Here is a 16,770-nt window from a genome sequence, read left to right on the forward strand (position 1 = left end):
CATGATTGATAACACTGTGGCCAGAATCAAAGAAACATCTTTCCACCTTCTTGGCTGAACTTCACCAGATCCATACCTCCAAGGCTAGATTTTGAGTTTTTGTTTGAGGAAAAAAAAAAAACTTTACACTGGTTTAGGGCAGATTCACAAGGTGCTGTTGTTATAAAACACATTCTCAGTTCCTGTCTTTCATGAACATCGATGTTATTTCTTCATGTGCAGGGCATCCTGGAACTTGGTGCTGGTGTATTGGGCGTGAAAGCCTTTCTTGTTGATGGTGTCATCCGTGTGGAACTGAATCATCAGAGAATCTCCTGCAGAGTAGATCTCTTCCAATGGCTGAGGAAAGGGCAAAAGAAAACCAGGGGGATGTCAGGTCAGTTGGCTGTGGCTGGAGTTTTAAATACAGAGGATGAGACAGAGGTTACATGAGAACATAGGCAGGCCGGCACTGCCATGGGGCATCCCTGGCATCAGAGACACTGAAGGGCATTGACAGAGCTCTTTCTCAAAGGAAAACATTGCCAATTCTGCTCCAGAGAAGAGCTCCCCAGGCCTTGTGTTTTCAAAGACAGTCCTAGATGCACAGCTCATATGGAATCTATGGGGTATGAAGGGCACAGACGGGCCGGGGACTGCTCTGAGCGCTTTCAGATCTTACCTCATATAACTTGACAAGGGGAGTGCTATCTCCATTTTACGCTTAAGGAAACTGAAACTCAAATTCACACAGCTAGGCAGGACCCCAGCTCAGGTCTTTCTGACCTTGAAGTCACCACTGGGATAGATCTCCCAGTGGACCAAACACCGAAGCCCATGCTCGCGGCCTAGGTCCTGTCCAAGAGCGAAACGTGCCACGGAGCCTCTACGTTTGTATTGCCAAGGGCTCAGTGAAGGGGGGCCAGGCTCCGAGGCTGCTGTCTGCCAGGGCGCAGTGGGACCCAGCTGGGCTTCCCACACACTCACTGCTCGGGACTCTCCAAGGTTTTCCTCTGCACATGGGCCCCCCCCCCGTCTGAAAGACTTTATCAAAGGCATGGCATTGGTCAGGTCACACTTTGGCATCCTTTCTTTTTGGGAGGGTGAGGGAAGATGATGGGAAAGTATTCAGAGACCGGTATAAATGCCATTTTGAGGTTCTGATCAGCGCGAGAAGCACTTTTGACTCCAAAATGAGCTGACGTGAATTCAGCCGACAGCAAAGAAGCTTTGCCCTGTCAGCCCCGGAGGCAGAGACAAGGAACGGACAGGGGCGCAGGGGGAGCGTGACCAGGACCCTGTACCGGCCGCCGGTGCCAGCCATGTGCCAGCTTCTAGGTCAGGTGCTGGGGACCAACCAGGCCTGCCCTGTGCGGGGGAGGTGGCTGAGGAGAGAGGGGACAGTGAGGAAAATGATGAGGACCCGGAACATGGGTCTGTGTTTCCAGAGAGCCTCGTCATTCCCGCAGGCATCTGGAGTCTCCTGGGGAGAGAACTGTGAACATATGGGATATACAAAAGCATGATTTAAAACAAGTTTTAGGGCGCCTGGGTGGCTCAGTTGGTTAAGCAACTGCCTTCGGCTCAGGTCATGATCCCGGAGTCCTGGGATCAGGTCCCGCGTCGGGCTCCCCGCTCGGCGGGGAGTCTGCTTCTCCCTCTGACCCTCTCCCCTCTCATGCTGTTTCTCTGTCTCTCTCTCTTTCTCTCAAATGAATAAATAAAATCTTTAAAAAAAAAACAACAACACAAGTTTTAAAGCCTCAAGGCCACGTAAAAATGGAGGTGGGGGGAGGGTAGGGAGCCCTTCGCAAACACGGGAGGAAAGTCCTCAAGGAAAGCCTGCAGCAGTAGGGGGCCCTCCTGATGGGCTCCCAGGCTACTCCCCGCCTCCTCTCTGGACCCCTCTCCCCTTCCCCAGTTTGCTCCAGCAGCACCCCCTCCTGCCCCGGCACCCGGTGTGTCTCCCGCTCTGAGTCCTCGCGCCTCGCCCCTGCTGGCAGCCCGCGCACTCACCCCAGAGCCACAGAAGCGGCCGAGCCTGGGGGCCATGTTGTCGTAGCCGTCGTAGGCCTCCATGTAGTCATAGCCACAGTCGGCCTCCTCCTCCACCTCAAAGGTCCGGAAGATCAACTCGACCCCGTAGCCGTCCTCCGCCACGATCACCCAGTCGCAGCGGGCCTGGCTCGGGTAGTTGTTGTCCCCAAACTGGGCGTGGGAATACAGCTCTTTGGTCTGCACTTCAGCCTTCAGCCTGCCCCCGCACTCTGGAGCAGAGGGAGAGAGCCGCCCCGTCCGCTGGGCACAGAGTCGCGTGGGCCACCCCCACCCGCTTCCCAGCCCCGGCCTTCTCCCTTCATGCCCCAATGCCGGCCAGCTTTCCCTACGAGGCCTCGCGTGTGCCCTGTAGGAAAGTCTGGCAGGTTTCCTCATCCCGTTTTACAGAGGCGTAAACAGAGGCCGATAGGTCCTAGTTTCAGGGCTTACTGGGGGGTCCAAATTGGCCCTTCCCAGGAAGGTCCTATGTTCCTGGATTGGGTCACAGAAGGCCTCTGGGGAATTCCTGAGCAAGCTACTGAAAAAAGCTGGCTGGCTGGATCTCTACCACCTAATTCCCTGGAAGTGCTAGAAGCACCAGAGAAGGGCTCGCGGACCCCAGCTACTTACTGTGATTTGTAACTGTTGCCAACAGAGGGCACCAAAAGCACATCAGAACTCCTGGTAAACTCAAACCCAGAAACCTCAGGTTACAGACTGACCTGCTCCTGCATCTGACAGTGCTGAGTATAGTCTGACTTTGAGGCTCCTGCGGGTGTCACAAGTGAGCTGAGCCTCGTACGTTGGGCTTGTCTTCTGCAGAGCTGGCTTCTGAGTTTGTGACTAGGACCCTAACTCTGGTTGTCTGGGTCCCACCCGATCTTGCCTAGGCCACTAGAGGCCACATAATATAAATGGATACATGAGAGTGATCTCATGAGAGAGATTAGAAAGTGCCAGAAATTCCGAAGGCAAGTTCCTCTACTGCCTGTCCTCAATGTGCTCCACGCCCCCAAGACGCCGAGCTCCCCGAGGTCCAGTGACACTGTCAGGCCCAGCCGGCCCCCGGTCCTTCCTGACTCCCAGCTCTTAACCCCACGGGCTCTTGCTGAGAATTTCCTCCAGGGCTGGGCTGTCTTTGAGAAATTTCAAGTCCCTGAGATGTGACATGTTAAGTGGAGGAAAAATAATGGGTAATAGAAACATCTTCCGTTTTCCAGAACTGGCCCTTAGAGCGTGACAGGGGCTGTTCTCCACCCCTTAGCTCCCAGACTTTGGGATTTCACGGACCAGCAAGATTACAAATACGTTCTGGAAAGAGGATGGGAGGAAGGGAGGGAGGGAGGGCGGGTCGGGAAGAAGTGCGGCACCAACAAAGGGTGGCCCACTTTAAGTGTTATCGATTAAGGACATTCAAAGAAAACGACCCTTCCGCCTCCGGCTGCCCACGTTTCATGGTTAAAGGGACGGCTGATCACGCCCCCCCACCCCCATGTCGGCCGTTGTGCCTGCTTCCATCACCATCTGTGTCCAGCCCCTGGGGCCTCAGCGGGCTACGGGGCCCCCCGGCCCCCCTACCTGTGCTGTGCACCGCCTGGAAACCTTTCCTCTGCACAGAGGCATCTGAATAAAACCTGAGGAACAGGCTGCTGCCCGAAGCCACCACGGGGCCCGGTTTCTCGCTGCCACAAAAACGGCCAAGGGTGGGGGCCAGGCTGTCGGGCCCGTCGTACAGCTCCAGGTGGTCGTAGGCACATTCTTGGTGCTGCTCGATCTCAAACTCGTTAAATGTCTGGGGATAGAAAAGCAGAAAGGGAAGCAGGGCCCTGGTGCTCAGCCGGGGGTGGGGCCGCCTCCCCGGGGGCTCGGAGAGGATGGGGCGCACGGGACGTCCTCTCGTGGTCCCCGGACAACCCTATGAGGTAGTCACAGGAACGACTGCTGCTATGAGCACTCTGCAGGTGAGATGGCCGGGTTCCTACAGCTAAGATGCTGTGGTCATCCCTGCTCCTTCCATCCCATCACAAGGCTCCTTCTCACTTAATGATGATGACAGCAAAGACCAAGGACTCGAGCTGGGTCAGGAGCTGCTTTGAGTGCTTTACAAATATAACCTCATATAATCCTCACACCCCTGTGCTGTGTCTATCGCTACCACCCCTTGGATGGGATGAGGAAACTGAGGCGCAGAGCAGTCAGGTGACTTGCCCAAGGTCACCCACTGGTAGGGCTGGGCCATGACCAAGAAGTCTGGCTGCAGAGCCCCTGCCCTCAACCTCTGTGCTGTGCGATCCTTCAGTACAAATGACAGGATGAGGCTGTATGAAGTGCACGCTGTTCCTCGTCTGCATCCTCACAGTGGCTGACATTTGAGGAGAGCTTTTTTTCCTGCGCAGAATCCTGTGCCCAATGTTCATGAACATTTTCTCACTTAATTCTGATGATGTGAGGGAAAAGCTAGTATTAGACCCAATGTGCAGAAGGGGAAAACTGAGTCTTAGAGAAATGTCTTGCCCAAGCTTACTCCTCCAAGCTAGAGGAGGCTGGAGCTGGACTTAGTCCCCAGCCAGCCTGACTCCAGCCCACACTCTTAACCATCACCAGGCCATACTGTCCCCCTCCTCCCTGCCCCCTGAAGACTGTCCCCCAAAGCTGGCCAGGGGAGCCCCTCCATTCCAGGCCATGCATGAAGCTTCAAAACCCCAAATGTAGAGCTTCTTAGGGACTGACTGGGCAGCTGAGTGACCGATGGCCTGCCCACAGCTGCCAGGGAGATGGGAAGGGTGAGAGGGGACAGTGTTAAATGAAGGCTTGGACCAAATGACAGAGCAGGAAGAGAGGCCATTAGTGGGGGGCGAGGCGGAGTCTGAATTCATGAGAGTAGCTGGAGAGACAGGACAGAGATGGAGGTGGAGAGGGATCATTAGCAGTGCGGGCTTTCACAGGAATGACAAACAGTAGAAACAGGCAAAGCTCTTCACACCTTATAGAAAGGGAGGTGGGTTTGGGGGTGGTATAGGCACAGTGGGCAGGAGCAGGAGGGGAGACCAGCAGCATCAGGGTGGGTGATGCAATGGGAGGGACACACATGGGACACCCTGTTGCTGTCCCCATACAGTGAAACACCGGCTTCTTGGGAAGTATTCAACTCACATTTTCTGGTGGCAAAAAAGAGCATGATCAGGATATCCACCATACGCTTCCCAAGGAAGTTTTTTTTAAAACTAGCACATATACGTATGAACGTCTATAAAGCTGAGATCTGGTCTCTGGCCCCAGTGATCAGTTGCTTTAGTTCCTTAGCACTGTAAAGAAGGGGAAGACGTTCGGCAACTCCGAAAGTCTTGTGGCGCTTGGACAAAAGCGCGGCTTCCAGTTGTGCAGGCTGCGCGTTCCCGCCCCCAGGGGGCGCCATTCCCCCGCCGACGCCGGAGATGTATGTTGCCATTGAGAACCTTCTCCAGCAGAGGGCCGCGTTGGGGCGGGGGAAGCGTTACCCTAAGGCACTTTAGTTCACCCTCACCCAGATTCAAGGCTGTTCTGACACCCAGGAAAGCCGCCGAAAGCACTTCCCACATGGGCAGCCGTACATATGAGGGGCCCGCTGTGAGCACCCTGTGGTCATGGGCTCTGCCTTCGCCACCCCTCGCTGCCCCGGGCCTGGCACAGACAGACCCCAGCACCTGCGCTCTGTTGTGGGCGTCCGTTCACCCACCTGTCCTCCTCACCGCTCTCACCGGCCAGTAAACACCCTTGCAAGTCGCCCCCGATCGTTGCTTATCATCACGTTCTCCTTTATTCTCTTCCATTCTCCTTGCATTTTTGGCTCATACTTCAGAGGACCATCCCTATGCCTTCTGGAGAGCTTACAAATCTCCAGATTCAGAAGGACCCATTTAAAAACCTTCTGTCTGGAGTATACCTTCTCCAGCCGACAAGAGGGTTTGTTTTACACTCCAGGAGCTGGGAGTCTCTGGGGGCTGAGAAAAGAGACTTGTACCAGAGACTCAGTTCTCCTCTGAAATAACCGAGCACGGTGCGCACACCTACAACCATATGCATGAGAGACTTTAATTTTTTAATTCAAGAGAGAATTAGCATAACTTAACCTCTTATTGTTAATTTTTTTAAATGTAAGTTATGGAGGAATCTGAATGATAATCCATTCGAGAAGTCTGGGCAAGAAAAACGATTTGTATTTTTCCCATGCATATTCATACGTTATTGTATGTGCATAGGAAATTTCTGGTAGAATTTACAAAAAAAGTTCAGAGACGTCATTTCTGAAGTGGGCATGGGGGATCTAGAAGGTTTTTTGTTTTTTTTTTAAAGATTTTATTTATTTATTTGATAGAGTGAGAGAGCACAAGCAGGGGGAACAGTAGAGGGAGAGGGAGAAGCAGGCTCCCCGCCAAGCAGGGAAGCCAATGCGGGGCTCGATCCCAGGACCCTGGGATCATGACCTGAGCCGAAGGCAGACGCTTAACCATCTGAGCCACCCACGCGCCCAAGAAGGTTGATTTCCACTTTCCAACACTCTGTACTGGTTCCTTTTTTTTTAACCTCGGGAATGTATCGTTTTGTCAAAAATTACAGCTGGAAACAACTGAATGTCAGCTCTCCCGATCTGTGCAGACAGGTACTGCTGCGAACAGGTGCTATTTAGAGAGCTTTTCTTACCACCACCTCTGAATTGTGCGCAGCCGCCCCGCGAGGGAGGCTTCATTAGCATCCCCATTTTCCGGATAATGAAACCGAGTTCTGGAAGTGTTGAATAACCTCAAATTTCAGAGCTGGGAAGGGGCAGAGCAGAGACGCAACCCCCTGTCTGTCTGAAACCAAAGTCCGTGTTGTCCGTCAACTATGAAAATGACTCACGAGTTTCACCCGGTGGCCCGCGGTGGAAGAGATGTTCCAGGTACACTCCCTCCGACTAGGGTACTTGTCGGGCCAGTTGGGGCTCGCCAGGGTCCCCTCTGCACTGCTGATCTTGTGTGCGCAGCCAGCTGGAGGGGGGTGGGGAGACACATGCAGAGAGAAGCAGTTCATTTGTGGGCAGCACCAGAGGCCCTCTGGGGGAGGATCCGTCTCTCATTCTTATTTGTCATGGGGTCATGATCAAATGTGGGGGCAGGGCTCAGCCTGAGTCAAGTGTCCTCTGGCCAGAGAGTTTATTTGGTTTTGCTGCCTTCCTAGTGGCAGTTGAGACCACAGGCACTGGGGTCACATGGACGTGGGTCACACCGCCTGCAGGCTGTGGGACTTGGGCACTTACCCAAGCCTTGGTGTCCTTATTTGTAAAAGGGGTGCTGACTTCGTAGGGGGATATGTGGACTAAATGAGATAATACATGTACAAGTCTTAGCAAGTGCCAACGAAGGTCTTCACTACGCCTTCCATGTATATTTCCTTTCGATTTTCAAAGCAGTTTCATTTGGCGGCTACAGATGTTGCCTTGGCTATAGGGTGCTGTTAGCAAAGGGGGTCCCACGACTTGCTCAGGGTGCAGTGATTTGGTCAACAGCTAGAAGGTGTGCTGGGCACGACGCTAAGCATTTTGAATGCATTCCCTCATCTCATCCTTCTCACTTTGCAAATAAGAAAATAACTTTAGAGCGGGTGAGTGACTCGCTGGTAAGGGGCGGGGCGGGGACTTGAACCCAGGCCTGCCTTTGGTGTAAATGATTAGGAAACAGAGGGACTGAGGATGTGCACCCCCACCCCCACCCCCATTGCCAACGCTGCCCTGCGGCTGCAGGACAAGATGCCAGAGGGGGCAGTTGAGGGCGGGTCAGGGGAAGTGGGAAGGGGTAGGCAGCAGCTGAAGGGAGGTTCCTGCTCAACGCTGCCCCCACTCTGCAGCCCCACAGGGGACAAATGTCAACAGGGGCAGGGGCTCAGCGTCTGGGACATTGGCTGCCACCCCTTGGAGGAGCCCATAGGAAGGCAGCCACTGTTCGGCTGGTGGGACCTTAGTGGGGTTAAATCCCTCCGGGCCTCCCCCACGCCACGGGAGGCAAGTCTTGTTCTGGCCCACGCCCACCTCACAGGAGTGTGACAAAGACTTTTAAGTTCCAGAATGATGCGTCCTTCCAAGTTCTTCCAACCTGCTTCCCAACCAACCCACGACCGCCCATGTCTATGTCACAGGGCTGGTCTTGGAGGGTGGCTGCACCCTGCTTCTGAAGCTGTCTTAGCTCATCCTGTAACACCCTGGTAGGCCTGGTCAGACTCTGTGCATCCCCGTCAGATCTCCTACCTTTGAAATGCTTATCCTGGAGAGGAGGCGTGAAGTCTTCACCCCTTCCCTCCCTCTGACCACCTCTGCAGGGCCCTGTGCTGGCGCCAAGGCCTAGAGGCCTGTGTGCTTATCAGAGATGCTCAAACACCCTTCACAGGGCAGGGTGAGGGAGGCTCTTTCCAGAATGCCTGGACATTCAAAGGCATCTGGCCTTGAACTTCCAGTAGTAAATGAAGCAGGGAGCAATCTTTTTTGAATTCTATTTTACTATTAGACCTGCATATGATAAAAAATATTATGACATGGATGGTTGATATTTATTGACATGTCAAGTGCTTAATAGATGCCAGATTGTCTGAAATACTTTCTAGGCACGCTTTCGTTCACTCCTCGTACACCTTTAAGAAGAGGGTCTGTTTAGTCCCTTTTAAATAGAAGAACCGGAAGCTCAGAGAGGTTAAGTAACCTGCCCAAGGTCACACAGCCGGTGAAGCAGCAGAGTCAGGATTTAAGCCTAGGTGGTAGTCTGATTCAGGAGCCTGGGGGCATACCTGCTTTGCAAGAGTAACCCCATGAGGGCACCTGAGGGCCCCGAATCCTCCTGAAGGAGGGTGCTGCCCTGGGGAACACCGCCCTTCGGCAGGCGGAAGGCAGACAAGGAGGGCCCCTTGCTCACACGCTCACACGCGTGCACCCGCCAGCAGCCACGGCCAGCCTGGCCTCCCAGTGTAGCCTCACCTTCCTTGCAGTCGTGCCCGTTCTCGAGGAGCTGGTACCCATTTCTGCACCGGCACAGGTAGCTCCCAGACGTGTTGACACACTCGTTCTGGCACCCGCCGTTGTCCTTGGCACACTCGTCCTTGTCTGCGGAGATCGACAGGCTCTCAGGGGAAGCGCCACCTTGGGACTCCCCTCAGTCCGCAGAACTCCACTCAGAAGTAGCCTCTGCCAGGGAGGCTCCCAGATTGCCCTGACCTGGGGAGTCCCCTTCCTGGGGTGGGTGGCGGCAGCATCTGTTGGATCCTACCTGGTCCTGCTCTACACTGAATTCCCCAGGCTCCTACGGCCCTTGAATGAGCATTTGTGTCCTTTAACCCTGCTGCCCGCCAAAACAAGGAGCTCCTTAAAGGGTAGGCTGACATTAAGAATAGTCACGGTAACAATAATAAAAGTAACTGCCGTGTATTGAAAATTTATGTGAGGGGCAATTCCTAAAGCACGTGCTATACAGCATGCAACCTGAGGAGCCAGGTGCCTATGCCCCCCCCTTTACAGGTAAGGAAACTGAGGCTGAGGACACTAACATGCCCCAGGGCCATTCAGTAAGCGAGCAGCCCGTGTGACCCGGAAGCCTCGGCTCCTCCTCCCGGACCCCACGCCACTTCCGGCCTGTGGAGTAGGTAGGCCTTCGGGCCCCGGGCCAGACTGCCGAGCGCCGGTCCTGCTCTACCACTCCCAGCTGTTGTGTCCTTGGGCAGTCCTTGACTTCTGTGCCTCAGTAGCCTCGCCTGTAAAATGGAGCCAGTATGTGTCCTCACGTCACAGGGTTGTTGGGAGGAGGAAATGAGTTAGTACAGGGAAAGTACTTGGAACAGCGTCTAGCTGAGAGTGTTAGCTTGTATTTGTTACGATGTCCGAACTCAAGTCCTAGCTGTTGTCACTGTGGTTCTTGTAGCTCAAGCCAGCGTCTTCCTGCGATAACCGAGGACCGGCCTCCCTCCCCGGCCCCCGACACCGGGATGACTCCGGGGGTCAGTGGTGTCTCCCTGCCCTCACCGAACACTTGGTGTTTTAGTTTCATGAGGACAACGAAGAATCCTTAAAGAATAAAGAGATGAAGCCCACCCAACACTTAAGTACGGGGACCACAAGCTAGTTAGAAGCCAGGAAGGATTCTCCCAAAGCCTTCAGAAGGAGCACAGCCCTGCCCACACCTTGACTGCAGATTTCCGGCCTCCACAACCGCGAGAGAATACATTTCTGTTGTTTCACACCACGCACTTTGTGGTAGTGTGTTATGACAGCCCTGTAATAATATAACCAGCAATATAAAAAATCCCAGATCCAGGCACGCCCCCTCCCAGGTGGAAGTTTTACTGCGAGGGTAGGGGCGGTGGGCAGAGAGAGGTGGGCAGGTGCCCCAGAGCCTGAGAGCCTGCACAGCCAAGGCGACCCGTGACCTCGCCTCCAAACCCGCACACACCTGAGAAGAAGTGGGCTCTGAAGCCGCGTTTGGAGACCGTGTTGTCTGACTTGAACTCCACACGCATGTTGTTGCTCTGGGAGGTGATGACTTCGGGCATCTCAGAGCCGCAGAATTTGCCGTGCAGCCTGGCATCGGGGGACAGACCACTGCGTACCTCCACGAAGTCGTACTTGCAGACCTGCAAGGGAGCACCATGGGGAGCCCCCTGGTACTCCCACGGCTCCACCCTAGCCTCTCTGCAGGACCCCCTTCCTGAACACCACACCCTGCCCGGTGGCCAGACCAGCTCAGCCAGGTCCAGTGGGAGGGTCCTCTCAACACTTCCTGGGATCCCTCTGGCCCAAGGTGCAGACATGGGGCACTCATGCTAGCATGCTGCTTGGGGCGGGGGCGGGGGGCTCTACCTGGGCCTTGGCTGACTTGGTCATCCCATGACCACTGCCCAAGGGAGGGGACAGGCAATTCACACCATCCTGGTCTCCAGCTGCATCTCACCCCCTCAGTTCCCCTCACTTGGACGCTAACCCTCAGACTCCTACCCCAGGGGACATACTTGTCTTGACCACCTCCCACCCCCAAGACCTGCCTCCTCCACCCTGGTCCTGATTCTTCTTGGATTTATCAGTGACAAGAGAACCAAAACATCACATCTGCAGAGGGTGCGCAGCTGAAACCACTACACCAAACACTCCCCAGACTCTGCCCTGCAAAGAGTCCCTGAATGCAGGAAGCGACCCCCCCCGCCACCTGCTGAGCCCCTCGCTGCTTTGCAGCCCTGAGCCACATCCCAACACAATCAGTTAGAGTGCAGAAGCATACATCATTGCCTTCCAATTCAAACACTTCAAACTGAAGGGAGATCCGGTACTGAGCAGGGGCCACCACCTGCCAGACGCAGTTTTTGTTTGTAGGATACTCCTTCGGCCACCCAGGGCTGGTGATGGTCCCGTTCAGCTTGGTAATAAAACCGCCACAGGCCACTGCACGGGAGAAACAGAAGCAAAATTCATTTGGTTTTAGTTCCAAGTGACTGCGATTTCCCCCAAGCAGCAATAAGCCCTGCTGTTCTTTAATAAAAAAAAAAAAAAAAAAAGTTTGACAATCTGAACTGATTAATCCAGCATCCTTTCTTCTAGTCTGCTTCAACTGATGATTTGGAGGGATGACGCTGAGGACAAGCCTTTACCGCTTTGTAAAACGATGACAATGCATCTGTGCTTACCTGTCACTCAGTGGCAGAGTTGGGGACTCCACATGACTTGGACCAAAGGAGACTTAGGAATGTTTGCAGCAAGCTATGCACCTCACCTGGCTTATATGAACAAGCAGCATCATGCGGGTGGGCAAGGAAAACGGAACACCAGCCCCGTAGAAGTGGAATGAATGAAATGAGCAATTAGTTGCATCACACGAAAGTGCTCATGGTTTTTCTTTGCTTTCATTTTTTTATCTGAATAATCGTGTGAATCGTGTCTAGGGTGGAGTTCTTATAATCTGGGCAGCCCTCTCACATTTGTGACTTGATGGAGTTGTTTTTCCTTCCAAGAGCCAGGGGCACCCTCCATCACAGATCACGTCACCTCGCAGCCAGCCCACGGTCCCATCTCATCCCCCTTTCTCCTAAGACTGGCCCCTTATCCCTTCCCATTCTCGCTTGGCAGGTCCAACACCAACCTTCACACGTCTTCTTATCAGCAGCCAGCTCGTAGCCAGGATCACATGCGCACCTGTAGCTGCCCAGAGTGTTCACACAGCGCTGCTCACACCCGCCATGATCTGGCCAGGAACACTCATCCACCTCTGTTGGAGAGGAAGGGGACCCCAGCTAAATCATCACAAAGTCATCTGGTCTGCTCCCCATCTCATTCCCCATCCCAGGGTGCCTGGCAAATGTCCTCTAAGAACAAGAACGGCTCCTGGTGACGCCTCCCCAGGAGGCTCACGTCCATGTCTCAGAAACCTTGAGCAGCTCTAGCCAAAGGGGAGGTCATGAGAACATAAGAGTAACTTGTTAGGCAGAAGCAGGGTTGCTCTGGAGGAGATCAGGTCTGGATGGTTTTGTTCTTTGAAGGGTTCAGTCAGGGTATACAGTGTGATTTTTAAAAAATCTCAGAGGTCCCTCACCAAAACGTCATCAGTTTTAATGCTATGGAATTGGGGTTCTCCCCAAATATAGAACTTCGTAGGGACATTAAGTGAAGGGTAAGAACAAAGGGACACATTTCTAGATGAAGATGTAGAAGAATTTTCTAGAGATAGAACCAGAACTTGTGATTTTGTATGTTAGAAATAATCCGAAGCGGTGTGCCCAGGGAGATCTTCAAGGTTACAGAAGACGCCGAGCTCTTAGGTTAGTCAGCCCTCCCCCGAGAAACTGCAGGAAGAGGCCACAGTGAGACTGAGTTAGCAGGGGACTTGGATGGGATTCGGTGCTGACAAGTGTCTAGTGATATGTTTGGGGCAGTTAATAGCAGCAGGTAGGATGCCAGGAGAGCTGTCCCGAGGAGGAACATGGGGGTAATTGGAGAATCTGCCTGGAAATGTCAGCCCGTGCATCACTGGAGGAAAGAAAAACCCAGGCCGGGGGCATCTCCAAGAAGAGGATCGAAATAAAAGGAAAAACTCATCATTTTCTGGTGCCAAGCTCTGGTGCATCTATCCCTGAGAGGAGAGGCTGTGGCCTCACCGAGCCAGAGAGCCGAGCGAAGGGACAACAAAACCCTGAGGCACCTTCCAAAACAAGACAAAACCAAAAAAGCCCAATCTGAGAGGAAGAAAGGGTGGGGGTGGCATTGGTTCATAACACCACGGAAGGTAGGAAGAGAGCAAGCACAGGGTCGGCCACAAAATCTTCAAAGCCCACATTACACACAAAATGGGAGAAATCAGGATATCTTAGAGTTGGTAAAGACCCAGAAAGACCCCCAGTCCTGCCCTCACGCAGCGATCCTTTTAATAACATTACTTATGGATGGCTTTGCAGACCCTGCTCGAAATCCACCCAGAGATAGGATTCTCGCTGCTTTTCAAAAATGTTTCTTATCCTTTGAAATGTGAATTGTCAACATTTGGCCCCTTGCAATGTCCCTCCACTGGTCCTGCAGCACAAGCAAACCCTTTGACGGGGCTGACTCCCTCTGTGCTGCCCGTCCCCCGCTCAAACAGACCCATTTCCTTCCAGCCTTCCTTGTCTACGGGGCACAACACACTCATCTACCTGCTCGCTCTTCACTGGGTAAAGAACGGCCTGTGAATATCCCATCATTGCACATAGTGGGCAATAAACTTAGGTAATTGTAAGAGTGACGTGTTGTTGGGCTCAGCCAAAGCTTAAATAAATTGACCAGTAGGGGAACTGAGTGTAGGAGACATGCTCTAGGCAGGGGGTTGAAGTTGTCCATGGCCTCAAATAAATGAAATATGAAGTATGCTAAAATAGTAACAATCCTGCAATTACTTATTGCTTTACAATAGGAAAAGTGCTTTCTTTGGCATTTGCTAGAAAGTATAGAAGGAGGGAGAATCAATAATAAGGAAAAATGGAGAGTCCTGGCTTCTCGAGTGAGCCAGACAGACCTTGGTTGGATCCATACTGGGTCTTGCCCCCAACAAATTGGGTAATTTAACCTCTCTGAGCCTTCCCCCTGCTTCAGAATGAAAGTAGTACCTGCTTTTAGGGTAGTGGGGGCTGAAAATCATGTGTGTGAAGTCCCTAGCATATAGACATCCAATACACAATAGATCTCACTACAGACAATAGCGAGGTTGCTTTCGAAATCCCAGTGGGTGGAGAGACACAATGATGAGGGCAGTGAAAAGGATAAGGTTACCTGGGCATACCTGAATCAGGTGAGAGCAGAGTAGTACAGCCTGACGAAGGGAGAGGGACAAGACAGAAACAGAAGGAAGGACACTGCATCAAAGATGGGCCAGTGGGGGAAGAAGAGATGGGCAGGAAGGCAGCACAGCAGAGTCAAGAAACTGGCAGGTGGGTGCAGGGGGAGGGCAGAAAAGAATGATGGGAAAAGCCCATCAAAATACCAAGATAAACACGGGATCAAGTCGGGGGCAAGGGAGAGACTCTGATGCCAGAAGATGATATGGCTATGGGAAGGACACACGTTTGTCATAGGCAAGAAAGGGAAGACCACAGATGAACAAGTTTCCGGGTACCATCTTAATCATGTGGGGTTGAGAGAGGATGGTAGATTGGATTTGGGACTAAAGCAAAGGGAATATAGTTCCTCCAGGGACTAGAAGGGGAGGATGTTTGTTTGGCCCAGGAAGGTGGGTGAAAGCTATAGAGTTATATCTGAGCTCCCTCTAGCAAAAGCAGTGGGATGTTTGGACATTTTCAACCCTACTCCAACTTGGATGGATGACATGGAAGTGTACTAGGTGCCCTGCTCTCAGTGGGAGCCTGGGTGTCCTTGGAATCACCTCCACACTGTGATGAAGTAGCATCTGCTCCAAGCCCACAGATTCACGCTTGCTCTGGGCTACCGTGGTCAAGGCCAAGCCTCCTAGAAAAATCTGGGAAAGTGTGAGGGGTAGGAGAAAAGGCTGAAAAGGTAGGGCTCAGCCTTGCAAAGTGGTAGCTCTGTCTCTTTTGCCTTCTTTAAGCCGTATTAGTAAAAGAAGGAACCATTCCCTGCTTAGATAATGAGATGGCCCAGGTAGGATGCCAACAATTGTCTGCAGAGAGTTAAGGAATGAGAAGGCAGGGCATATGCGTAAGCTTTTGAAGAAACACCTGCAGGAAGCCAGTCCCCCTCATCAACACCCCATGGTGGTCCTTTGGCACTGGGACAGAGGACCGTGGGGAGCAAGATGGAATCATATTCTTTATGTGAGGAGTGTGTGACCAAAATGGCCAACCCTCAAATGCCGCCATCTCCGGCAGTAAGGGGAGATGAGCTCTGCCTGCTGCCAGGCCAGCGGGCTGTGAGAGACACTGCCATCCGGCACCGGGAGAGGGATGCAGAGGCCAACTGGCACCTTGGTCAGTGCCGTGCTCCATCTGGGCTCCGGGCAGAGCCTCCGGCCCACTGGCACCAAGGCAAGAGTTTCTTTCTCTTGGTCCAACTCTTCTGCATGGACTTTGCAGCTCATCTTCCAGTTTCTTTCACTGGAGAAGTCCTGACACACGCACTGGGCTCTGTGTGTTCCCAGGACAGCCTATTGATGGCTTTTCTGGACAAAGGCTGGGCAGAGGAAGCTGGCCGTGTCCAGTCCCAAGGCCTGCACTGACCAATGTGGTCACCAAACCCTTGAAATGTAGCTAGTCTGAATTCAGCTGCGCTGTGAGTGTAAAAAGACACTGGATTTCCAAGACTTAGAATGAAAAAACCCATAAAATACGCCATTAATGTTGAGTATATCAATTACATATTAAAATGGCAGTGCTGCGTGCGATGGTAAATGGTCATAAAATTGATATATTGGGTCAAATAAGATATATTCAAATAATTCCACCTGTTTCTTTCTTGGGGGAGGGATAAGGTGGCTGCTAGACAGTTTAAAATGACATGGCTCACCTTTGTGACTTGCTTCCTATTTCTGTCGGACAGCATTGCTCTAGACTGTGGTCTTGCCTCAATCTTCCTCCTGGGAACCCCAAAAAGGAGGCAGAGAAAGCAGCAGGAAGTCCAACCCACAGGTGAGGAACCTGAGCCTCATGTGCTCTTTGATCTAGTCATTCCCTGCCCCGTGAGTATTTACTGAGCCCGGTGTGGGCCAGGTGCCGGGAGTACAGTGAACAAAGCAGGTATGACCCAGTCTCCGAAAGGAAAACTGATCTGCCTGAGAGCAGACACCTGTGAGGGATGAAGGCAGGACAAAATTCCAAACCTCGGATGCTACATCCAAGGCCCTTTCCCCCATGTCCCCATGGGACCCAGAGGGCAGAAAGGTGACAAGTTTCAGAATCAAACCACAAACACTAATGAAAAATTGAACGCCCCTCGCTTGACTTGCCGGTGACTTGCACGTCTCTGTAGCGGGAAGAATGCACTGGGGGGCCCTGCAGATCCTGGGTCTGTTCGGCTCTGCCCCCTCAGAACTTCGATTTCCTCAACTGTGAAAGGAGGGTGATACTAATGCGGACCATGGGGTGGTTCTGAAGAGAAAGTGAGATCACTCACGTGGGTTCTGGCACACTCAGTAGAGTCCTTTTTCTTCCCTCTAAGAGGCCCCCCAAGGCTTCCACCAGTCCTGGTTCCTCTTCTAGGATTCAGGGTCAAGCTCACTGACATAAAAGAGACGCCAAGCTGGGCCTGTGCATTAAGTTAGTGTAGATGGGTCTTGG

General features: G+C 52.8%; 1 protein-coding gene across 1 annotated transcript in view; it reads right to left on the bottom strand.

The window, feature by feature from the left end:
- Positions 1-204: 204 nt before the first annotated feature.
- The window catches only part of TLL2 (tolloid like 2), a 116,772-nt gene continuing 100,206 nt past the window's right edge, over positions 205-16,770 (bottom strand). The window contains exons 14-21 of the mRNA XM_035026106.1: positions 12,138-12,263; positions 11,283-11,443; positions 10,461-10,641; positions 8,996-9,121; positions 6,895-7,022; positions 3,595-3,808; positions 1,996-2,246; positions 205-339 (exon numbers count right to left, since the gene is read on the bottom strand). Of these exons, the coding sequence (XP_034881997.1) occupies positions 205-339; positions 1,996-2,246; positions 3,595-3,808; positions 6,895-7,022; positions 8,996-9,121; positions 10,461-10,641; positions 11,283-11,443; positions 12,138-12,263 (1,322 nt within the window). The remainder of the gene's footprint in view (positions 340-1,995; positions 2,247-3,594; positions 3,809-6,894; positions 7,023-8,995; positions 9,122-10,460; positions 10,642-11,282; positions 11,444-12,137; positions 12,264-16,770) is intronic.

The sequence above is a fragment of the Mirounga leonina genome, unplaced genomic scaffold (assembly GCF_011800145.1).
Source record: "Mirounga leonina isolate KUSES-001 unplaced genomic scaffold, KU_Mleo_1.0 Mir_114, whole genome shotgun sequence".
NCBI classification, from domain to species: Eukaryota; Metazoa; Chordata; class Mammalia; order Carnivora; family Phocidae; genus Mirounga; species Mirounga leonina.